The sequence below is a fragment of the Heteronotia binoei genome, chromosome 4, assembly GCF_032191835.1.
Source record: "Heteronotia binoei isolate CCM8104 ecotype False Entrance Well chromosome 4, APGP_CSIRO_Hbin_v1, whole genome shotgun sequence".
NCBI classification, from domain to species: domain Eukaryota; kingdom Metazoa; phylum Chordata; class Lepidosauria; order Squamata; family Gekkonidae; genus Heteronotia; species Heteronotia binoei.
The window spans coordinates 126,625,294-126,650,289 of NC_083226.1; the positions used below are offsets into that span (position 1 = coordinate 126,625,294).

At 41.2% G+C, this 24,996-nt stretch overlaps 1 protein-coding gene across 1 annotated transcript in view; it reads right to left on the minus strand.

Annotated features, from left to right (window-relative positions):
- The window catches only part of RASA1 (RAS p21 protein activator 1), a 120,732-nt gene extending 98,717 nt beyond the window's left edge, over positions 1-22,015 (minus strand). Inside the window, exon 1 of the mRNA XM_060235731.1 lies at positions 21,429-22,015. Within this exon, the coding sequence (XP_060091714.1) occupies positions 21,429-21,850 (422 nt within the window). The 5' untranslated portion in view covers positions 21,851-22,015. The remainder of the gene's footprint in view (positions 1-21,428) is intronic.
- Between the last annotated feature and the right edge of the window lie 2,981 nt (positions 22,016-24,996).

Genomic DNA, 24,996 nt, shown 5'->3' on the forward strand with positions numbered 1-24,996 from the left:
GCATCTTTGTGAAGAGTCAAAGTTTTCTCTTTTGCAAGGAATTTATGTCCTAGCAACTTTCACTGGATTTTGGCTAGGAAAACTGTTGCAGACAATCTTTAGCTGTTTTAGGAAAGAAAAGGCACTTAGCCAAATTTAGTCTTAATTGTAGAAATAAGAAGTGTAAAATCTGAACCCCCACCAGGCAGACATCTCATCACCTTCCCCATCTTGTGTTTATATATATGCCCCATGGTATCAAAGGGGGGAGGCACAATTGTGATATTTTTCTGAATTCTCATATTCTCCTGATTTTGGGTCTAAGGGTACAAATTCAAACTTCTGAAATTCTGCAAGGGTGCCAGTCTCCAGGTGGAACCTGGAGATCACTCCCAAAAATATAATGTAATGCCCAGAACATTAAGGATAGTGCCTCTGGGAGAGAAAGTGTCCAGGAGGGTGGACTGCATGTCTTGTAATCTTCAAATTTGATTCAGAGATTCAGAAATTTCCAGCCTGGAGCTGGCATCCCAAAGTTCCACTTACAGCTAATCTTTCTCTGCTAGAGAAAAGATCCTGCCTGTAAACTGTCTTGAGGCTAAGAGTTCTTCTAGATTGGAAGCTATTCCTCTGATAATTTATTTCTCTTTGCTTTACCTTTTGAGTCTGACAATATTCTCCTAGTGACCATTAATAGTTTCCCTTGTACTTAGATTTTGTAACTTTAATTTTAAGGGGAATATTTTTAAGATATTTAGCTTGTGATCTTCTTTGTTTTAAAGAAATGGTGCATTTAACAGATCTCTTGTTAAGTTTTTTTAATCTGAGATAATGGGTTAAAAGTTTATATTTGTAATCTTGGGTTTATATGGAGCATCTATTCTGCTAAAGCAATACAGTATCCAACCTTTTGGAAATTTTATTCTCTTGGGATTTTTGTTAAGAGCATCTCATACCAGAAGCATGTGGTCTTCAGGTGTTGCATCTGGCAGTTTTTCCGTCTCACTGTGGGTTGCTTTCCAATTTTTCATTCATTTGAATCTGGGGGTTCCTTTTGATGGTTGGTACTGAGTTTTTGTTTAGAGCAGTGTTTTGAAGTTCTGCGTTATAAATTTTGGTTTCTATAAGACCTCTTTCCATTTGAAGTTATCACATGTTATAGAGAAACATCTGTGCCCTTCCTTGGGTGGAACTGCCCTCTCACTGTGCATCTTCTCTCTTAAGTCTTGAGAAACTAATACTTTGCTTTACCAGTGATCCAGTTATTCTCAGTGTCATGTTTCCTATGGAAATACCCTTTCTAGATTTGTTAGTACCGTAATTTAGTAGGCAGGATTCCTGAAAACTCTTGGTCTTCATTGGAAATCTGGACTTTAATACTGTTCTGCATTCCTCAAAAGGTATATCTTCATTTGTTCTCTTTATGTCATTTATAGTTATGTTCCATCTATGAACTATGCATATCAATCTTCCTATTCAGATATAGTGTGAATCTCTTACTTGTGGAAAGAGGCATCTACATGCTTATCATATTTTATGCCTCCAACTATAGCATTTTGTTAAGAGCATGACTTTTCTGAGTGTTTTGTTCCAAAAATCCTTTCTATGTTTCATGTTCTTACCATGGTAGGACTCCAATTCTGCTTGATTTTGTGTTTCAATCCAGTCTCCAGTCCTAGCCAGGCTTGCTACTGGATAACACATTTCCATTTACCTTTTTTAAGTTCCTGCCTCTCTGTTATTTCAACCTTCTTTGTCAATGTGTATTAACCAGAATTTGCTTTCCAGGATTGTTTTGATATATATATATGAAGAATATATATATATATATGAAGAAAAAATATATATATGAAGAAAATCGGGATCTGCAATTCAAGTTCAATGCATGCTCATTATTATATAGTAGTTTAAGAATTACTGGTATGTCTGCTAAGAATCGTTTGTTTAAGGATTAACTATTATTTGCTTTTAGGATTTTTGTTGTTAAAAGTTTATTGAAACCCACTCTCACACATATGTGAGACCCACACCTATGTGAGACCCACAGAACAAATTTTGGATGAGCTGACACAGAGGAAGATGGGGTTCAGAGGGACTTGAACACCCCACTGATGTCCAATGGTTTAAATTCTCTAATCCAGTTCTCTAATCTATTTGGGTCTGATCCCTCGCATACATGTATGTTAAAGCTGGCATTGCTCTATTGAGGCCTCAGTTTTGTTTTGTGTTTGTTTTTGAAGTTTTTCTTCCTTTTTTGTGACCATTTTCATATTCCAGGGGTAACTCCAACTCTGGTAATCTCTTTTTGGAGCTCCAAATTTTGTGCACAATTTCATGTTTCTTTTTTTAGATTCATATCTGTTGCAACAAAATAAAAAGCCTCTCAAGAACCACTAGATACTCATTTTCTATATGGATATGCACTAGCCTGAATCATGAGAAGTGATGCATAGGGTTATATTGTGAATGTGTGTTTTGTATAATGTATGGTGTATGAAATCTGTCCTTTAACATTGGAAGAGTAGAGACCTTGTCAAACTGAAACACCATGTGAGAAGGAGGAAGTCTCCTGTCCAAAGCAAGTATGGTAATTTAGCTAATGTGTTCAACCCTATCTCAACAGGGTTGGACTCAAGTTATGGCAATTTGTGGACAGCCAAGGAAAGCTTTAAAGGGAAAAAGCACCTATTATTGCTTGGTTTTTTTGTTTGTTTCTCCAAGTATGTTTTCCAGGCTCTTCCATATCTACCTAGAGGTTCTGAAATTTGCCTGGTCATGCCTCATTGATGTTGGAAGGAAGGCCTCCCAGAAAACCCCATCCAAACTGAGTTGTGGAGAAAACTTATTTCCAGGAAAATTCCTCTGCCTAACAAAAGGCTGGTTGCCCCAGTTGATTACAACAGTAGCCCCACTGCCAGTTCCAAGTTGTGCTTCCAGGAAAAGGAATTCCTTTTGGCTGCAATAGAAACAGATTTCCCTGTGAAAAGATTGTCATGCATAGAGCACACAAACTCTCCATGAACTCAAGAAAGAAGACCTTTTGTTAGATTATGGGAGGAGGGGAACAAAGAATTAGTCAGGAAATGGTTTTTGTATTGTAATAATGTGGCCAGGTGTGGACTGCCCACGGCTGCCAATGTTTCTAAGTATGTCTGAATGTGTGTATCTTAATCACCTAGGATACAACAAGGTATCTGCCATAAAGGCACATGAGTTGATTCAGTTTATAGCATGTCACTTGCGTATGTCCCTTATGTGTTTTAGAAAATGAGATGAGTTCTTGTATTCTTGCATCATAACTAGTAATGATTTATTGATAAAGAAATAAGTTCTCTAGGATCCTTCCAAGATCTATGTTCACAAATTTAGACTGGACATGTGTAATTATTCAATGCATATACCATGAATGGATTATTATATATTTTTTAACTCAGGCATAGTCTATTTTTGGTAGTTGACATTCCTAAACCTTTCCCTTTGTCCCAACTGTGTCACAACCCTGGTTGTTTGAAGTCTGATCAGCAGTGCACCATGAAATGTGGCACACACTCTCCAAGGACTGGACAGTGCCAAAGAGGAGGAGTTGATACCAGAGTGCTGCCAAATAAAGAGGGTAAAAGACATGAGGGGGGCCCCTATCAAGCTAGTCTATGTGCCCAGAAAGGTCCCATAATGGAGACCAGGAAAACTGCATATTGGAAGGCTGGGCTGCATAGCCAAGGCATGCCTCTGAGTGACCTTCTTCCACACACGCACCTTCTCTAGATGGAAAATACTGGGATGTACCAGTGTGAATGGATAATCTCATCACTGTCTCTCCTCTCATGACCCATCTATACCCCATCTCTGTCAATATACTATTTCATTACCCCATTGTAGTGTCATTTCAGTCTTTCTTGGGAATGTCGAAAACCAAATTGTCACCTAGCTGCCCTTCTTGAGTGGGCATACAAAATTGATTTGTTTGATGATGATGGTCAGTCTCCTTCAGATTTTAAAATTAAAAAAAGCTTTCAGAAGACTGAAAGGGGGGAATGAAGAGGGACCCCTGAATAATTATGAACACCCCTATAATAATAAATGAAAATATGGTTTTTGTGCCTTCAGAAGAGAATGTCTGATGCAACATTTAAAAGTAACTGTTAGAGGCCACAGCCCAAATGGGTGTGAATCCAAGGTTGTAAAGTAGATAAGAGAGGCCCCTCTGGGGAAGCTTCTGCTAAACTGATAACGCATGAAAGCAGAGGGATAAGGAGTGGGAAAATACAGGAAGGTGGGGCATATGAATAGATAAGGGGGACGGTTTCTGCTTGTTTCGTGTTGTGAATAAAAACGGTCTGAAGGCTGATGATTTTAATTTAGTCATTTTGGGGCTTATGCCGACTAAATTCTGCTTTGATATCAAAGAAAAATACCTCGTTTCATACAAAGCAATGTGCGGGGCTTCGTTATTTACCTGCTACATTCACAGGTTAGAGTACTCACTAGGCACCAGTTCTCAGGTCCATTCAGCAGAGACAAGATGGCTCAAAGCATGAACCTTTTATTTGTAAGGAAACAACTCCAGCAAGTAACAGCTTCAACTGGCCATACAAATGCTGGAAAGTGAAACTACTTGAGCTCCACTCCATTAAAATATATTGTAGCACAGACAATGTTGCAAGGAAAACATGGAATGGATTTTCCATTAATTCCCAGAGTAGTCTGAGTGTAGAGACCTTAATGGAAAATCCATTCTATATTTTCTCTGCAGCTTTGCAAGCCCAAAGGAGATTCCTGCTGAAGCAGGCAAAGACTTGGCAGAAGGAGTTGGGAACTTTGGCAGCCTTGGAGCTCCAAGTGTGGGGAGGGGGGAGAGAAAAGAGCCACAGGTCTAATTAAAGCCCTGGATAGGCAGCTTGTGTTCTAAGTTTGAAACCCCTGCTCTAGTGAACAAGTTCTGGAAATCAATTTGCTTCAAGACTGGGAAATATGCTTGTGAAAGTAGATCACCGAACGGCTGAAATGCTGGTGTTTTAAGTTACCAACTATATTTAATAGATTTTTGGTGGAAGATACTATCCCCACTCATAGCCTTTAAAATACAGTCATATTGTTTATTGTTTCATCAGAATTACCTTCATTTCTAATTTAAATTACCGAAAATGCAGTTGTGGGCCCTTTTGTATTACCCCATTCTCAAATAAAATGCTTTGCATGGGTTTTTAAAAGATAATTTTCAAGTTATCATACAGAGAGAGAGATCTCATGGTTTGATTTTTGTTAGGCATAGTTAAGTAATTCAATACATAGACAATTTGTGTTGTCTATGATTTTGGTACAAATTGACTGGGAAAAATGGAACAAACCATGGAAATAGATCACATGTAATTAATGTAGCAGTAAACTATTCTAACAAATATCCTCAGGAAACTCTGGTAGATAACATACTTCTCTAGAAAACAGGATACACACTGAAATGTCAGCTTTTGAAACAGCAATAGGGTGAGCAAAGTTCTTTTTTTTTCTTAGTGTAGGTAGAAAAAAGTGAGCTTTATTTCTAATCACAAAATTATGCTGAGTACTAGGGAGCAATATCATGCACAAAACTAACTCAAAATAAGATTGTCTAACAGTACTTCATAAATTCTGCATGCTAACACCACACACTTAGTTCAAAACAACCTTCAGTAACACTTACTCTTAAGCAAGTACATATAGTAGACTAAGAACCTAACTAAGAATAAGTAGTCAGAAACAAATCCCATAAAAAGTTTGACTTGAATCATTCTAACATACAGGAATTCACGAAGCTGGTCTGCATTGGGAACTACTGGAAACCAAGCAATTCAAGTGAACAGGCCTTCCACCTGAACCAGAAAGAGAGACATATAAGACTAAGAGTCAAACTACAAATCAAGATAATTACTGGGTCAGGCAGATGTATTTTCAGTGAAGTGCCCTCCATTAGGAACACAATGCTGAGACACAAGGATCTGGATTAGGAAAGGGAGATTAAACCTCCCCCATACCCTTTTTCCAATCTGAAATGGCCCCAGGGACTGCACATGCACCAATAGACTACAAGTGCAGCCACTAATAAAAAGGCAGCACAAAAGTGGTGCCAGGGAGAAGCTTAAACTACCTCTTCTTGAATACTGTGGTCCCAATCCTAATCAGGCCCACTTTCCTTGAACTTGTGTTTCCAACAGGGAACGTGATAACCAAAAATCCTTGCATCAGATCTGGAGATAATTGTAATGTATAACTTGTCCCCAAGTGTTCTGACATACACTAACTCAGAAGGAATTGAAAGGGGTGGTTAGTTTCTCATGCTGAGCTTTGGTAAAGCACTACTTATGGTATGCCTGACTTCACAGAAGGAAGAGGAATGAGGATGAACTATTCCCTCCCAAAGTCAGAGGATGTAACCAAGTATCCTTGCATAACACCTGAAAAACCAAACCAAGGGTTTGGCTTTGGAGAAAGTGGAAACACTTTAAGTCTCTCTTGCCGCTTCTCTAAAGCCCATTGTGAAGTGAAAAATTAACCAACTCACATTATTTCACACATGTCCTAATTCTGCAGTCATAACTTTTCAAAAGTCTCATCAGTTAGTAGCAAAGTAAAATGGGAAGTGTTTCATAGGATCCAACCCAATATGCAAAAATAGTTGAAATATCTGTAAAATCGGTCATTCTGATGTACAGGATCCTCCCCCCCCCCCCAATAAGGTTGTTTATTCTCAATCTGTGTTAAAATAAAAGAACTTTATAAAATGGCCACTTGGTGACATCTCTCTCCTTGCAAAGTGGCAAAAGCACAAATCCAGCTCTAGTGGTTGCTGTGAAGACTATTGTGTGAAAAGTGTGAGTTCTCATACTGTAAATTTATACTCATCATGGTGGAAAAATATTAATATGTGCCTTTTGTACCCCAAAATTTAGCAATTTAGTTTTGTTTAAAAAAGATTCCTGGGGGTGGGTGGAATCAAATATTATAGCATCGAACTTCATTCTAAATTCTAGAAATCAAATACTTGTCCTACAAAATGATAATGGATACTAAACATATAAGAGACTTTGTTATCTAGTCAAAATGATTGCCTAGCAAAGATAAGCGCTCCTCTGGCCACCATCTTCTTGCCATGCACTCTTACAGTGGTTCACTGCTCCTTGGCCTGCTTTAGGACTTTTTGGGTTAGTGAACTGATTTTATGAAGCAGCTTACCAGAGGAGGTTTTTATTTACTGGGTTAGACTCCCAAAACCACGGGGAGAAAGTGGGTTGACATTCACTTTGGGCCCTCTCTTCCACTTGCTTTTACAGCCTACTGGAAAGAGCCAAAAAGCATATCCTTCTTGGCCTGAGTCCAAACCTTCTATTAAATGCCCACATTAAAGCTATGCAAGCCCAGGAACCTTTGGACAGTTTTTGGTGATGGGGGGAAGGGTCCATCCAAGGCAGAGCTTGGGGATGGACCCATCAGGCCAACTGTGCAGTGGCTTCCTATCTCGTGTCCCAGAACTGGCAATAAATACAGTGGTGGGTCCTTTAACCCGGGACTCATACCATTACTCCCTGACAAACCTAACCTGTTCCAGAGACACTTGAAATAGACAGCGTTTTGCTGCATTTTTTTTTGTAGGCTGGCCTGCACTGCTATCTATCTTTTTTACTGTACTATTGTATTAATTGTACTATTTGCTGTTGTATTAATTTCACTATTTACTGTACTATTGTATTAATTGTACTATTTGCTGTTAATCACCTTAAATACTCAAAAGGGACAGGCCAGTAGCATTCATAAATAATGGAATAAGGGCTGGCATCTTATCCATGTAGTTGCCATTTCTCTTTGCATTTAAATGAAGATACTTCATAAAATTCTCCTGTACTAGAACTAAATGCTGAAAGTAGAATACACTTACATTCCAAGGTTTCAAAACACAGCCTGTATTAAATAGCTGTAAGACAAAAATCTCAGATGCAATTGGAAAGATGCTTCTGACTGCCATTCTACCCTGTCCACAGCCTCCACGGAGGAGAAAATAAGAATTTACATCACACTACTACATGGCAGCTGCCTATCCTAGATCCTTCCTTTTATCTTGGAGCACTCTGGGGAGGGAAGGAAAAGAAAAAAAAAACAAGACTATCATGAAAAATTAAGAACATGATAAAATGTCCCACTAATAGGAGCAGGGGTACTCCTACCCAAATATCTATATACATAGATATATTGTCTGTGAGGGTTCTCATTGTCCTGAACAACTTAATGTTCTAACTACTAGAAGTTTTTGTTGTTCAGTTGCACAGTCGAGTCTGACTCTTTGCGACCCCATGGACAAAGTCATGTCAGGTCCTCCTGTCTTCCACCATCCTCCAAAGTCTGCTCAAATTCTTGTTTGTTACATCAGTAATGCTGTCCAGCCATCTCATCTTTTGCCGTCCCCTTCTTTTTTTGCCTTCTGTTTTTCCCTGCATCAGGATCTTCTCCAGTGAGTGCTCCCTGCTCATTTGGTGGCCAAAGTATTTGAGCTTCAGCATCTGATCTTCCAGGGAACAGTCTGGGTTGATTTCCCTTAGGACTGACTTATTTGTTCTTCTTGCAGTCCAAGGGACTCTCAAGGTTCTTCTCCACCACAGCTCAAAGCATCTATTCTTCTGCGCTCAGCCTCCCTTATGGTCCAGCTCTCACAGCCATATATTACTACTGGGAATACCATCGCTTTGACTATACGGACTTTTGTTGGCAGGGTGATGTCTCTACTTTTTATTATACTGCCCAGGTTCACCATAGCTGTCCTCCCAAGGAACAAATGTCTTTTAATTTCATGGCTACAGTCACCATTTGCAGTGATCTTGGAAGTACAAGAGCCTAAAACAGGAGTGTTGAACATACGGCCCAGGGAACAGAACTAGCTTGTCCAAGTCTTTTATCCGGCCTGCAAGCAACAAAAAACAGGGAGGTGGCGGCTGCAAGTGCAGCAAAAAGACTGGTGTCAGGTCAGCTGGCTGAAGGATCCACCCCCCTTCCCCTATGTCTCTCAGTGGGGCCAGGCTGCACATGTGCGGCCACTGTCCCCTCTCCATCAGTGTGAAGGTGGGAGAGCTGCTGATGGAAACAGGCATTAGGGGAAGTATAGAAATGGGAATGCCAGACTGTATGTGGGGGGAAGGATATAAGGGACTGGAGAGAGAGGCACAGAAGGGATGCACCTGCAATGGAGTGCATAGTGGGAACTGAGCTTGGAAAGTCATGGGAGAGGAGAAATCTAGCTGTTGGGGGTGAGGAAAGATGCACAGTATTTGTGTTTGGGGAGCAGCATGCAAAGCAGGGAAGTAGTCAGAAGCTAAGATAAAACTTCAGTGACCTTAAAGGCTTATGAGATTTTGTTGCATCATTTTTATTTTCTAGGCATCTGTAACATGTTCATTTCCCCAAATGGGGATGCAAAGCAATTTACAAGTATTGTTCTCCTCATCTATATTTTTGCTCTCATAACAACTGTGCAAGTTGAGAGAATGACTGGCCTAAAGTCACCCAGCAATTTCCATGGCAGAATGGATCTTATGAACCTGGGTCTCCCAGTTGTTAGTACCCATGCTTGAACCTCAGCACTATGGCATGTCTTTGTGGAAGGTCAGGCCTCTAATTGGGACTGAAGTGCTGTAAGTGAAAGGAGTGGTCCTTGAGAGCAGACTTGAGATTGTGAGGAGTGGACTGATGTGGATGAATCACATGGAGGTGGCTGGTGAATCTGTGGAGGATTTGTAATTTTTGTGATGGTCTGAGCAAGTGTTGAGAGGGTTGGCTCCAGTTCCTTTGAGAGTTTATATTATATGTACGTTTTTGGGTGGAGCTCTCTAAGTGGAGAAGAAACCCTGCTTCACACATAAAAATGCTTCCAGGGTTGCAGAGGAAAAAAGTTGATCTGGTGCAGTAGGGAAATTGACAGAAAAAAATTCTCTAAGGTGGGGGGCATGCTCAAGGTAGTTTATACATAGCGAGTCAGTATAGTAGGCAAAATAGGACACTGTTCCCCAACTACCAATAAAAGGATGCCACAAATCACAAGTAGGTGGGCAAGCAGTGTTTATGCTGTGGACTGATGGATAAGCGGACTGATGGATAAGCTTTCTGTAGTTGGCACCAGCAAATTTTACCAATTTCAGGGTCTGAATTACCCCAACTTCAGGCTTCTGCTACAAAACTTCTATGTTTGGAATAACTTGCATCTGTGAATAGCTCTTCTCTCTAATAAATGTCAGTAAATGAAAAGTACATTCTCAGCTTACAGATACACACCTAAACAGCATACTTAAGATTTCTACAGCTCCAGATTTTGATGCACTAATACAGAGCAAGAGGTGTCAGTTATCAAAGACTGTTAAATAAAGGAATGGTATAATAGTTTTAACGTTTTAAGCATATTTGTATTTTGAGTACAGATGTGTTTGCCTGTGTTCTTTATAAAGTTTATATCTGGTACCTGGCATTACATTTTATGGCACATATGGCCCAGCCAGACAAAGCGGCATTTATGTCAGATTCAACTCTTGTAACAAACGAGTTTAACACCTCTGGCCTAGAACAATTTTCATCATTCATTTATTTCACTGCAATTCTGCTTTGTGTGTTTTATTAATAAATAACAAAGTATATCATGTGTTCTGATCTGGGGACAACTCTACCTAAGGTTCTGTCACCTGAGGTTAGTATTATGCTTATACCCCTCCACAAATATACTTACAACAAGTTAGTTGAAAACAGTAACAAAATACAGAAACGTATTCAATATCTGTTTGTAGCTATTTTCAGAATGTTCTAATTTCCTTTATTTGATTAAGCTATGACAGCTATGCCTGTAGGAACAACTAAAAACACTGTTTCCGTATTCATTTAATTTTAATTCAACACAAACACAAGAGCATGCATATGTAAGCACAAAATGCTTCAAACATGCTGACAGTTTCAAGGCAGATTTTGCTGATTCTAGAATTCTACAAAAATGTATCTAATTCTGAACATGGCTAAAAGTGGTTTGGTAAATCCAAACATTAGGGTCATGTTAAATGAAAGATCTTTCTACAAACTTGGGGTGGGGAGAGAATCACAGTACTAAAAAAGCAGCATTGTCTGCACCAACACAGAGAATGAAAAAGAAAAAAAAAATGCTTGGTAAGGCAGGTAGTTAATAAGGAGTGGCCAAAGCAGCAGGGAAGGAAGAACGTGGCAGTAGCAAGCAGGCCAGAGAACAAACTGAGCAAGCAGCAAGGCTTGAGACAGCACAAACAAACATGTCAGGAGATAGCAGTAGAAGAGGAAAGACACATGACAGGTAAACTAAGAGGATGTGGTGGAAGGGTCAGAAACCTGTAGGACACTGTGACCAGCAGGATGGCAGTGGGTTTTCCTTTGCATTGTGAGTTCCTTGCAGATCACGTTAGCTTCCCTGAAAAAGACAGTTATGCCCTGACTGGCATGTTAACTTCCCAGAAAAAGATAGTTATATGTCCAATAGAGAGTAAGCCAGAAGCAACTTTTGCTATCTCCACCTCCCCAAAAAAACAAATACATATCCATATATTAAAAATACACAACATGAAAATAAACTGAACTAAGGATGCAAGCTGGTGGATAACTTTTAATCAGTAATCTCAATTTAATTGCTGCATTCTCCTTCTGTTCCTACTATCTGGTGCTCTTTTGTTTGCTCTCTGGGCTGTTATCTCCAATCTGAATTCGTTGTGCTCCACTGGAATCATCCTACCTACCTTCTAAAAGAGGAACTGAAGTATAGGATATATCTGCAGTGACTAAGATCAAGCTTTTTTTATTTCCCCACTACTCCTACAACAGCAGATTATTTGAAATTTCTCTGACACACAGTAGGCATGCAGAAGCAAAGGGGGTTATATTTTGTGGGAAGGAACAGGAAAAAGATTTGACAACAATCTTCAGTATTTATTTTTTAAGAGACGTGTACTTGTCCAAAATGACCCTGGTTTGAGTTTCCTGAGCTGAATTAGAGCACTGAACCTAGCTACAGACATTTTTTAATTTGTCCCACTCTTTCTGTGCCAAAAGACTTGCTTCGATATTAAAAGACATGCTGTTCTTAGCTATACTAATCTCTTATCAGTGAAGAACACAGGCATGTTTAAGTAATATTGGTAGCAAAATACATTGCGTATATCATTTCAATAAGCCCCCTTCGGCACTGTATACTTAGGAGATAACAAAGACAGAGAGACTTGCCCCCTAATCTTCAGATACACCTGGAGCACTGGAGAAATTCCAGGAGAAAAAATGCCTCAGAAAATCCCATAGAATGCCCTTGGCCAATTACTGAGGAGGGGGGATGGAATTAAGGGTATATAACATGGCATGCATTCCAAGAGAAGGATAGGTGGGTTCCTGTATGTTTTCTGCATTGTTCACCTCAGCACCCTAGCCAATCTTTCATAAGATCTCAATGTCCTATGTTTGGAATAAGCATGAATGAGGTTCTAGAGCTATAACACCAGAAAATGATTAGCCTCTTGAATGTCATTTGGCACAGCTGGATGTGCTCCAAGTTAGTCCTCTGTGCTTAGCTGTTGTCCTGTGTATGTGCTATCAATACATCATGTAAATAATAAAGGTTGTTAGCTTTTAAGACTTATGTCTTAAATCTATCTGTTCTGCAAAAGGAAAGAAAAAAGATCATGCTGCCTCAGCAGCTTGCAAGGTTGGTAGAAGCAGGAGTTAGCAGAAGCCTCCACTCAGAGAATTTCCCAAACCCATTTATGACCAGCAGCGGCTCTAGGGGGAACAGCACCCTAGGCAGGGTGCCCCGCCCCCTCTGAAAGCAAAAGGGAAAAGCCGTGTGCCTTTGCCTCAGAGTTTGCATCTGATGCAGCTGACAGAACAACAGGCAGCCTCATAGCGCGCTCTGCAGCGCAGGGATGAGGCTTCTCCCTGCTGCTTTTGCCGGTATTTCCCTCACCACAGAGACCAGGGCAGCTGCCTAGTGAAAGGGCAGGCCAAGTTTACAACATACCCTTGCACTGTAAGCTTAAGACATAGTTTGTTTATACATTCATGGCAGTTTAAAAATCTCACCAACTGCAGAAGATTATAGGATCCCTGCCCTCTATTTCTTATCATACCTGACTGTGTGGAACCTATGTGACAAGGGTCCTCACTGTGCATTGATAGTTCAGTTAAAAGTTTTTACCAGTCACCAGTGAAGTAACTGTACTCATGGCTTCTCTGACTGGCAACAGCACTCCAGGACCTCAGGCACCTCTAAAATGTTCTCCCCCCCCCCCCCAAAAAAGGTATTTTATAGCAAGAAAAAAAATTACATACTTCATGTTTACAAAATATAGAAAACATGCTAAATCAGATCCAAGTCAGCAAAGGACACTGGGCAAGGTGGTTGGTGTTTTTTCCCCACAGGAAAGAAAAATGCAATAGATTTTCCACTTTATTAGCACAACCACATATCCACTTGTTCTCTTTGTTCCTCAGTACTGTTAAGAAAAACAACATTTGCAGTAGAAAGTCAATATATTTTTTAAATAAACATATTAATTCCTCAAGATACTGGCAGGGGTCTACTGAGTTCCTAATCAAGAAACAATTCCTTCTGTTCTCAACACGCTGATGCCCATCTCCACAAAACAAGGGTGTACATGAGTCAAAAGAGAGAATAACATGCATACATGGGGTACCACAAGGAAAAACTCTGATAGTCTGATATTTAAATCTGACTTACAACAATAAAAGAATTACAATTTTTACAAAAAGCATTTTGAATACTGAGACTGTATAGCAATTTTACATCAAAGACTTAAAAGCTTAATTCTGATCTGTGAAAGATTCACAGCTATTAAATTGAACTGATTCACAAAAATAGCATACATGGTATTTGAAAATCTCAAGATCTTGCCAGGCAATCTCTGTTCCTGCTTCATTAAATTATCTCTGAAGGATGTTAGGGCATGTCAGTACTTGCTAGGAAGGTGAGGAAGGGCACTGGAACAAAGAAGTCTAAAGAACTCTTTAAATTGTAATGGCTCAGAAATCAGGACTCTGTCTGTGGTATGTCTGTGTGTCACTATAGTATTTCTTTATGGAAAAATCAACTGATTTTCTAAAGGAGGGATGGCTCAACTGGCCTACAAGCCAGATGCTGTCTGCAAAACAACTTTCTGTCTAGCCTCTCAGAAGCTCAACTTTTAATGAGAAATATAGTTTTTTCCCAGTTGCACTTGTTTTCAAAAGTTGATAGCGTTCATGACAGAAGAGTTGCATACAGAACTCTGACAGATATAATATCAATGTCCCAACTAATAGTTATTCAGAGAATACTTAGTAATAATAATTTATTGCATTAGCATCTTATGCATGTTCTAGAATTGGCAAAGGACCCCTGACAGTGTGCCTCCTGGGGAATTAAAAAAAAAATCATTGCTCAGCCCCACCTGATGGTCTTATCTTGGATGAAGGTAAGATCTAACTATGAGGGACATAGTAAGTGGCACTGACAAGAAGCAACAAAACAGCCTCAAGCTCAGCTTATTCCTGAGCAGCCAAAAAGTTTATTTTAAACCAGCCACCTATACCAGTTAATACTGCAACAGAACTGTTAAGTCTCCATTTTCACAGTGATTTGTTTCCATTCTTTATTTACAGTAGTTTATACTAACCATGTTTTCTACTTGTGGAGGGCATTCAGGCCAGTGGAAAAGGAAGGAGAATTATTTTGCTTCTTCCCTTTGTAGACTACAGTGTAACCCACTACATTGTTCTTAGAGTTCCACCAGCCACAGAGGACATGATTTCAGGGGATCTAGCAGGGAGGGGAAAGAAAAGCTTCTTTTTGGAAAGGATGTTCTACTCACACTAGAACTACGTTTGAGTCTAGTGGCACCTTTAAGACCAATGACATTTAATCCTGGGTAAAAACTTTCATGTGCACACTTCATCATGCACATGAAAGCTTATACTCAGAATTAAACTCTGATTGGTCTTAGTGCACTGGACTCCAACTTTGTTCTACTGCTTCAGATCAACACCACCTGAACCTACTCACACTAAGTAAAACCTAAAATCTTACAAATTATTCAAACTTTCATACATTTCCTTATCATCATTAAAAACAGTCAACCCTTTAATACATCTAATCTTGCAACCACAGCTTTTTTGGTAGAAAAAGCCCAGCAGAATTTATTCGCATATTAGGCCATACACCTCAATGCCAAGCCAGCCAGAATTGCATTCCTGCTCATAAAAGGCGCTGGTTATAACCTAAAGGAAAAATGAAAGGTCCCCTGTGCAAGCACCAGTCGTTTCCAACTCTGGGGTGACGTTGCTTTCACAACGTTTTCACGGCAGACTTTTTACGGGGTGGTTTGCCATTGCCTTCCCCAGTTATCTACACTTTCCCCCCAGCAAGCTGGGTACTCATTTTACTGACCTCAGAAGGATGGAAGGCTGAGTCAACCTCGAGCCGGCTACCTGAAAACCCACCTTCCACCAGGGCACTTGGCAATTTTTAATATTCCTTTTCAATATCCAATACTTGGAGCAGGCCACCACACTTACAACCTGATCCTTGGCATTTATATTTGTGTTCAGCAGAGTTTAACCAACATTAAGAGAGTGCAGTGGTGGTCCTACACGCTTTATTGTTCACTGCTTCATGGTGCTTCAACACAATGCTTCCATGAGAAAAAAAAGCTCCAAATGAGATGCAAAATGTAACGAGGAGACAATCAGAATATATAGTTAAATACTATGCAAGATCAGGATTGTATATTCCACCTTTAGGGAAAATAAATCAGAATCTGTTACCAATAATTTGGTATTTCCAGTCTCAGATAGATAGTCCACATTTCTGTGGCAGTTTAAATGAAAAATGCATGTGTCTGTTAATGCTACATCAAATCAGATCACCCATGTACAGAATTAACACCATTTAACTAATGATAATATGGGGTTAACTCCCACTACAGATTGTCTCTCTCAGTGCTTTTACATAAGAACCTGGAAATTTTAAATGGCTTATGACAATAGCAGCAAAAACATTTCTGCAGCATTTAGCAACATCAATTCTATGGAAACTATACACTGTTCGGTTTTATAAAAGCATGGAAAACTAAGTAATTACTATAGGCAATAATGAAGGGTTGGGCCTTAAAAAGATAACCAAATCTATGCATTGAAACTAGACTGGATTACCACTCAAAGTTTTGTAAACCTAGGAGATTCTTGGCTTTCCAAAGAAAAAAGAAAAGAAAAAGCCTTTAACTCCTCCAAACTCTTATTAACCATGTTTTGGATGGAGAAAGTAGAGAAAGAAGTACTTTTCTCCCTTTCTCACAATACAAGAACTCGTGGGCATTCGATGAAATTGCTGAGCAGACAGGTTAAAACGGATAAAAGGAAGTACTTCACCCAAAGGGTGATTAACATGTGGAATTCACTGCCACGGGAAGTGGTGGCGGCCACAAGCATGGCCACCTTCAAGAGGGGTTTAGATAAAAATATGGAGCAGAGGTCCATCAGTGGCTATTAGCCACAGTGTGTGTGTGTGTGTGTGTATATATAAACTCTGGCCACTGTGTGACACAGTGTTGGACTGGATGGGCCATTGGCCTGATCCAACATGGCTTCTCTTATGTTCTTATGTTGTGATATCACACACACATGTTGGAGTCTGGCTGCCATCAGGCATTGTCACAGCAATCCAAAATGTTTCACAAAAATACAACATTACTTAAGCAGCAGCAAAAGGAGGGCAAAAAAGGTATGACAATCAGGAACAGATGTCCAAATGTTTTAAATACTGTGTTTTTGTAGTTTTCTTCTGTTTTTACACTGTATTGTTTTAAATTATTTTGAATAGCCTTGAATCCCGTGTAAGCGGAGAAGGGGTCAAAATTATATATATGCGTGTGTATGTATACACACACAAGCATATTGGCACTTTCTGGCTCTCCCATTGGCTGTGGTAAGCACTTTATCATCCAATAGCCCGTTAACCACCACCCAAGTTCTGTTGTGTTCCATTGCTTGAGTCCACACCTCTGTCCTTCCCACTGTCACCTACCCACTCTCTGTGGCATTAGGAAGATAAAGTAGGCAGCAGTGGCAGAGAGATGGTTAAGAGGCAGGGAAAGAAGGTGGTAGCAGGTGACAAGGCCTGGCTCCACCAGGAGCATTCTCTCAGAGGCCATGGTGGCCGCCTCTTTTCGGTCACTCCCTCCTCTCCTCAGCCTCACCCTAGGATAGACAAGGACTGGGCCACTGAGGAAGCGGTTAGGCAGTTGCTGTTGCTAGGTAACCAAGTTTGGTTCTGTCAGTAAAGGGAGAGACCTCAGCTGAATATAATGCCATAGGTCCACCCTCCAAAGTAGTTATTTTCTCGGGGGAGGGGGGAGAGATCTTTGTCTAGAGTTCAGTTGTGATACCAGGAAATCTTCAGGCTACTGCTCAGCAGCCCCTACCCCCCATGACAGCCAGTGGGGTCTGCCAGACCCAGGTTCTTGCTGTGGAAGCTGACTGGGTGATTTTGGACCTACCTCACAAGGTTGTTGTGCAAATCAAAAGGGGGAAAGGAGAATGATGTAAGATTTAAGCCAGGCTGTGCTCCACTTGGGCTAGAGCTTTTTCGGTGGCGGCACCAGAAATGTGGAATGCCCTCCTGGTGGCTATAAGGGCCCTGCGGGATCTTTTACAATTTTACTGAACTGTTTCAACAGCCCTTCAACATCTGAATCCAGGATAGAACCACCACCTCTCACCACTGAGAGGAACTATGGATATCATGGGATCAACAGAAAAAGAAAGATCCCACCATATTAAAATGTATAGCGCCATAAAATGTTTTAAATGTATTTTATCGTTTTTAAACTGTTTTATATAACTGATTGTTAGCCGCCCTGAGTCCGCTTGCGGAGAGGGCAGAATATAAATTTAATGTAATAAAATAAAAATAAAATAAACATGAAGACAAGATTTTACTCACTCAAAATGTGCATTGTGAATTTTTTTTGGAGTAAGATAGCCTACAACATTAGAGAATGATAATTCCAATGTATATTGTAGACATACAACTGAGTTGATAAGGAGGAAAGTGAAGTATAAATACTTTGACTAAATATTTGTGACCAATTTTGGCAGTTAATAACATACACTTTGTGACATATCCTTAAATAAAGAGTTCAGTGTTTTCAGTTTTATAAAGTTTAATTTGATATCCAACTATGCTGCAAGTCTTATGACTGTATGACACTGCTCTGTCCAAATAATACACTTTAGTATAAAATTGTTTTCTAATTTTAACTTTCATTTGCCTTGCCTCTTAAGATAGCAAAATTAATATATATGGACTAAGGTAACATAAGTTGCAGCAGTTTGCAGACTGTAGTGGATATATTTGCAATCTTGCTAGTAGAAAAGAAGGGCATTTCTCTTAAATTCCATAAATATGCTGAATGGTGCCATTTAGTATGCTAAACTTGGCATTGTCATAGTAGTAATAACTTTAGCGGATAGCAAAATATACTACATAGATTTTTTCCAAACATTTCTGCAGTTTGCCCAGGAAAAAAATTCCCCATGGCTTACAAATGTATATAAATTTTTCATCTCTAGTGTAGTGTCTATAAAAAGGAACAAAGGAATCTGACATAAAAATTACAATATTTACAAACTAGCAGGAGAACATTTAAATTCCACAACACTTTCTTGGTGACCTGAAAGTCATAATTTTTCAACAAAATAACTTCAGTGGGAAGCACCAGTATGAAACTACTGAATTAGATAGAGTATGCCTCATCCTGAAGAAAAATCAGGCATGTCTCACCTACTATGGTGGAAATATAACAGTGTTACCACCATTGCTACTGTTCAGGATTACATTCGAGTTATCTTTGACAAATATAAAGTTTACATAGAGGCTTCAAAGATTCTACCTCTTAAATGCCATGCCATTTGAACCCAATGGCAGTATCATGACCACATTTAAATGGAAGCCAGAACTATTGGAATAAATTAAAGACTCCTATGTACTCCTGGATCAGTGTTTAGACAAATGATTCCATGCTTAATGGAAAATACACAACTACAGTTGGGGAACAACATTAACAATTTACCATTCATTGCCAACGAATTTGAAAATACTTGCCACAGGTGCTTTATTAGTATTTGTGTGTGTGTGTGTGTGTGTGTGTGTATATATATATTAAATGTATTTAGAGTCATATTAACTCTAAATACAAACCATATAGTCCCATAAACATTTATGGCAGTTTGTGCTGTTCAATATAAAAGCAACTTCAGAACCATTATGAGAAAGAAATGTACAATACTTACATTTGAATTTTAAAACAATTAAGATAAGCTTGATAAAATTTGGGGAGAAAAGAAGTATCATATAGTTGAAAACATTGTTTTCTAAAATAATTTTTTAAAACTCTTTTCCCATATGTATTTGCTCTGACCTGGATAGCCCAGACTAGCCTGATCTCATCCAATCTCAGAATCAGGACTGGCCCTGGTTAGTATTTGGCTGTGAAATCACCAATGAAGACCAGGGTCACTACACAACAACAGGCAAAGGCAACTCACCTCTGAACATCTCACGCCTTGAAACCCCAGGGGTTTATGCCAAAGAATATGTTGTAAGATTCCAAAAACTTTTGTAAATGTTGTACAGTTGATGGCATACCACTGTTCTTTATGCAAAGCCACTTCCAATGATTTTTTCACAACATATTACAGTATTTTATCCTAAAGCCTCAGTGACCAAATAACCACTAAAACTCTCCTGCTGCTTACAATCAAGTTCATTGATTCTCCCTGCAGTTTTCATGAACATGTGATATGGTAATTCATAATGTATGTATTTAAGTCTGGGTTTTAATTGGACTATTATACTGTATGACACTGCAACTTAGCTCTTGCATTGATCACCACATTCTTTACTGCCTTGAGCATGAGGTTGGATATATGTGTTTAAATTAATGAAAATATCAACCATATTGATCTCCTAGAGTAACAGAAGCCTTTTAAAAAACACAACAGGTGTTAAGAAATGTCTGTGTTACTTACTCTGCAATAAGGATTACCACTAAGGTTTTTTAAAATTATTATTATTCCAGATATGTCATAACGCCTCTGAAGTTTCTATTCTTAGTTTCTTTACTGTTTAAATCTGGATACAGTACCTAAGACAAGCTTACAAGAATATGTGTTGTATTCACACATAAACATAGCCATTTATGCAGCATCCTGAGACTTATAGTAAACAGACCATACCCAGAATGCCATTACAAGACATCAAATATTGCCCAAGACCTATCAATTATCAGGACTTCCACTGCCTTCTTTATTTCCACCAAAACAAAAAACAAAAACACAACAGCATTTGGAAGAAAACAGATTTTTTTTTTTAAAGAGCTCTTTCTTTAAAAAGTCTATTCAGATTTTTTTCTCCATGAAAGTATACCTATAAATAATTTTGACATACTCTTCTATGGTGCTTTTCCTGCAAGTTTTGTGAATGTATAGTTACTCCGCTTATGTCAGCTACTTGCTGGGGTGGAAGAGCTCATGTGGCTTTTGCATACCAGTACAGCATTTGCATGTGAAGAAAAATACTGTCAATATTGACCCATTCCGTGTCAATCAGCATCTTGTATCCCATACTTAAGATTGTATTTTCATGTTACATTACATTCTCACATGCATGAGTATTCCACATCCATTCCTACGCAGATTTATCCCATAAATCCCACAATGCTCATCAAGACATTCTCACAATTAAAGCAAAGAAACCAGCCCAAAATATATTAAAATCCTTCCCACCCATAAATATGTACTGATGCCCTGCTTCCATCAGTCTTTTCCAACATTGCTTGTAAATACTTCTGGGCAGCTCTATCTTGTCAAAACAGGAATACTTTTGAGTATGCATGTATAAAATCTCCTGAAACGTGTCACCGTATTTCCCATTTAAACCCTCTCCCTTCATCTTTTCAAGTATATGAAGTTATTGGGGGGGGGGGGGGGCGACCAGTTGAGGAGGACTAGATTAAACGGCAGTATGGTGTATAACAAAAGCATGCAAGACTGTGAGGAAATGTCCATTCAGGAACATTAGGAGTGCTCCTGCATGAAAACCTGTCTCCCGATTTGCACCGAATTGAATTTGGGAGGGGAGGGGTGAGGTTAATCCCAAATTTTCGGCTGTTTCCCTCCCCCCACCAAGTAGACACCTAACCAACCACGGCTGCTTGAAGCTGGATGCGGAAGGCGAAAGAGGCGGGCACAAAAAAAACTTTCAGGAGTTGCCCGGAGTTTGACACACACATACAACCGCCTTACGCTTCCCGCTGGGCGCGGTGCAAGAGTGGGATCCAGCCTTAAACTAGTACCGGGGGGAGGCGTCACCTACGGGCGATACTTACTGGTTGGCTGGGGGCGCGTTGAGCGGGATGGCCACCTCCTCCTCTTCGTACTCGGGCCCGTCCAGCGAGTCGCCCTCGTCCACAGTGCTCAGCCCCCCTGCCGGAAGCGGCGGCTGCGGAGGCGGTGGCAGCGGGGGGAACCCGCCTGAGGTGGTGATGGTGGTACTGGAGCTGCCCTCGGGAAACTGCAGCGGGAGCGGCGAGCCCTTGGACATCTCCGCAGGGACAGGCCTGGAGCCCACCGGGTGCGACCCCGGGGCGGGAGAGGCGCTCAAGCTGCCCCCGCCGGAGCCCCCCAGAAAGGCGGCGGCGCTCTTGCTGCTGTTTCGGGCGGCGGCGGCGGCAGGAGGGCAGCGTCCTACCGGTTCCCCGGCCGCTCCCGAGCCGCCTTCTTCGCCTCCAGCTTCGGCTGCCGCCATCATGCTGCTCCGGCTCGCCCCACCTCGTCCCCGCCCCTACTGGGGCAACCCGCCGCCGGGAGGAGGCGACAAAGAGACAGAGGGAGGAAGGAAGGGCTAAGCAAGACCCGCCGCCGGAGGCAGTTAGAGGCAAACAATGGGAGCTGGAAGGCGAGTCTCTCACCAACCAGCCGGTCCGCCCATACTCATTTAAGTCCCGTGCTCGGAGGTGAACCAGCCGGCGATGCGCTCATCTTCCTTAAGTCAGGTGGGCGCCGCCTCAGCCCTCACTTGCCGGCAATGGGACTCAGGTTGGCTGCTGAGGGCGGCAGCGCCTTTCTGGTTAGTGGTTTCTCCCTGCCTCCCCCTTGAAATGCGCATGCGCCCTTTCTGTAAAGCTGGTGCCGCCGCTTTACTGCAGCCGAGCCTCTCTCAGAAAAAGAAAAACCTGGCTGCGGCTGAAATACTATACTGGCTGGGATAGAAGCCCATGGAATACAGTGCTATTGACTTTCCAATAAACGTGCCTGAGGCATCCACTACGCCTTTTTTGTTTCTGACAGCAAAACTGAAACAGTCGTCTTATGGCACCTTAAAAGCAAGCATATGTCTTGTGGCACAGAACATAGTAGAATGCCTACTCTTGTGCAAGTGTATGTATGTTCCCCAGGGCTTATCCCGAAGTAAGGACAGAATTGGGAGTTTGGCCACACATTTATACAAGTAAGTTCTAGTGAATACGATGGCTCCTACTTTTGAGAAAACAATGACGGGTTGTGTATTACTGACTGTTCTGGATTTGTAACAAATACATTTGCATTTGTAAATATGCACCGTTTGGGTAAAGAAATAGCTCCTTCCTTTCTCTATTGAACTAAGCGGAATAGTTTTGCTAGCCTGCACTAAGAGACACTTGCGTGGTACACTGAGAAGGTTGCGAGGTCTGTGTTGGAAAATACCTGGAGACTTTGGGGTTGGAGCCGGAAAAGGTGGGGTTTGGGGAAGGACTTCAACATGGTATGAGTGCACCTTTCAAAGCAGCCATTTTCTCCAGGGGAGTTGATTTCTGCCAGCTGGAGATCAGTTGTAAAAGCAGGTGATCTCAGGGCCCCACCTGGATGCAGGGTTGACAAATTTGTAAAAATAAGCCACCCACTAACACTTTTTTCCTAGGTATTTCCTAGGCATTGGGGATACTATGAAAGTAAGAACTTCAGTGTGCTTCACTGATACCTGCCCGTTAGCACATTCTTTATTTGCTGCTGCACTATGAGAAACATATATTTGTTTACTTACTAATCTCACATACTCCATCTTTCTCCCCAGTGAGGATACAGAGATGCTGCTGACATAATTTTCTCTCTTCCATTTTAACGTCTCAACAATCCTGTAAGACTCAGTGTGTGAGTCAACCAGCAAGCTTCTATGGCAGGGTTTCAAATCTGGATAAACATTAATGGGTCATCTGACAACTGTTGGAAGGTAAAAAATATACGAACTCATTCTATAAATGACTATGTTCCTGATTAGTGTTTTTCTCCCTCCTCTTCACTTTATTTTGAGCAAAATAAATGAGTTACATGTTATATTATGCTTCTGGTTTTATTATTTACTAGGAGTAAGGCCCATGGGGGGGGGGGGGGAGAAATACAACGGGCTCTAGAAGGAGGCTCTGGGCAAGTGCCTACCACCCTTGCTGTCTTTCCACCCACCCAAGTGAAGGCATTAACTTCCCCCCCACCTCAAGGAAAGCTTATCTCTGCTATCTAGAGAGCAGTTATAAATCTGAGTGATCTCCATTGGTTCCCTAAAAGGAAATGGCATTGTACCTGTCTGAGGTTCCACGCCTCCTCAAACCCCACCCCTTAAATATCCACGAATTCCCTAACCTGGAGTTGGCAACCTATCTCCTTCCCGTTATCTGCCCCCCTGACTTCAGCTTTCCAGCTCCTTCCCCCTCCCTGCAGCTGCTACATAGGCTGTCTTTCTCCACAGTAGGGAGTGAGGAACCAAATCAGCTTACATAATTCTCTTCTGCCCCCTTTGATCTGAACAACAACCCTGTGAGGCAGGTTAGGCTGGAAGTCTGTGACTGGTCTGAAATCAGTCTGTCAGCTTCCACAGCAAGGACCTGGGCCCAGCAGACCCCATGCTGAAGCCCTAACTCCTATGCCTTCCTCAAAATCTACCACAGAATCTCCAGGAATTTCCCATCAACATGAAAAGATACCACTGAAGGCCTCTGGGCAAGTGTCTGCCACCCTTGCTGTCTTCCAACCCACCAAAGTGAAGGCATTCACTTCCCCCACACACACCTCAAGGGGAGCTGATCTCTGGCATCTGGAGAGCAGTTGTAGTTCTGAGTGATCTCCAGCCCTCACCTGGAAATTGGCAACAGTGGTTCCCAGGAGGAAATTGTTGGTTTGGAATCTATGGCATTGTACCTCTCTGAGGTCCCACACCTCCTCAAACCCTGCCCTCTCCAGGCCCAGCCCTTTAAATCTCCAGGAATTTCCTAACCTGGAGTTGGCAAGCCTATCTCCTTCCCTTTATCTGTCCCTCTGACTTCAGCTTTCCATCACCTGTGGCCTCCCTGCAGCCTCTATATAGGAAAATTAGTCTTTCTTCACGGAGGGTGGGCTGAAGCAGTTTATATCATTCTCTTCCCTCCATGTGATCTGAACAACAACCCTGTGAGGCAGGTTAGGCTGGAAGTCTGTGACTGGTCTGAAATCAGTCATTCAGCTTGCACAGCAAGGACCTGGGTCTGGCAGACCCACTCTGAAGCCCTAACTCCTATGCCCTCCTCAAAGTCCACCACAGAATCTCCAGAAATTTCTCACCAACCTGAAACTGGCAGCCATAGTCAGCACTGGGCCCAGTGAGTTCTGCCTCAGAGGCCTATAGTGAGATCTTTCAGTCCAACAGACTATCTCTGACACTGTTTAATAGGGAGGAGTCATCATCCATTACATCAGCTTACAGCATTCCCCTCCCCCCTTTGATCTGAACAACAACAGCCCCGTGAGACAGTTTAGGCTGGTTTGAAATAACCCAGTCAGCTTCTACAGCCCACACCTGGAGATTGGCAACAGTGGTTCTTCAGGAGGAAAGGCATCTCCCTCAGAGTCCATTCTGTGATATGAGCCCACTGAAGCCTAATTGGAATA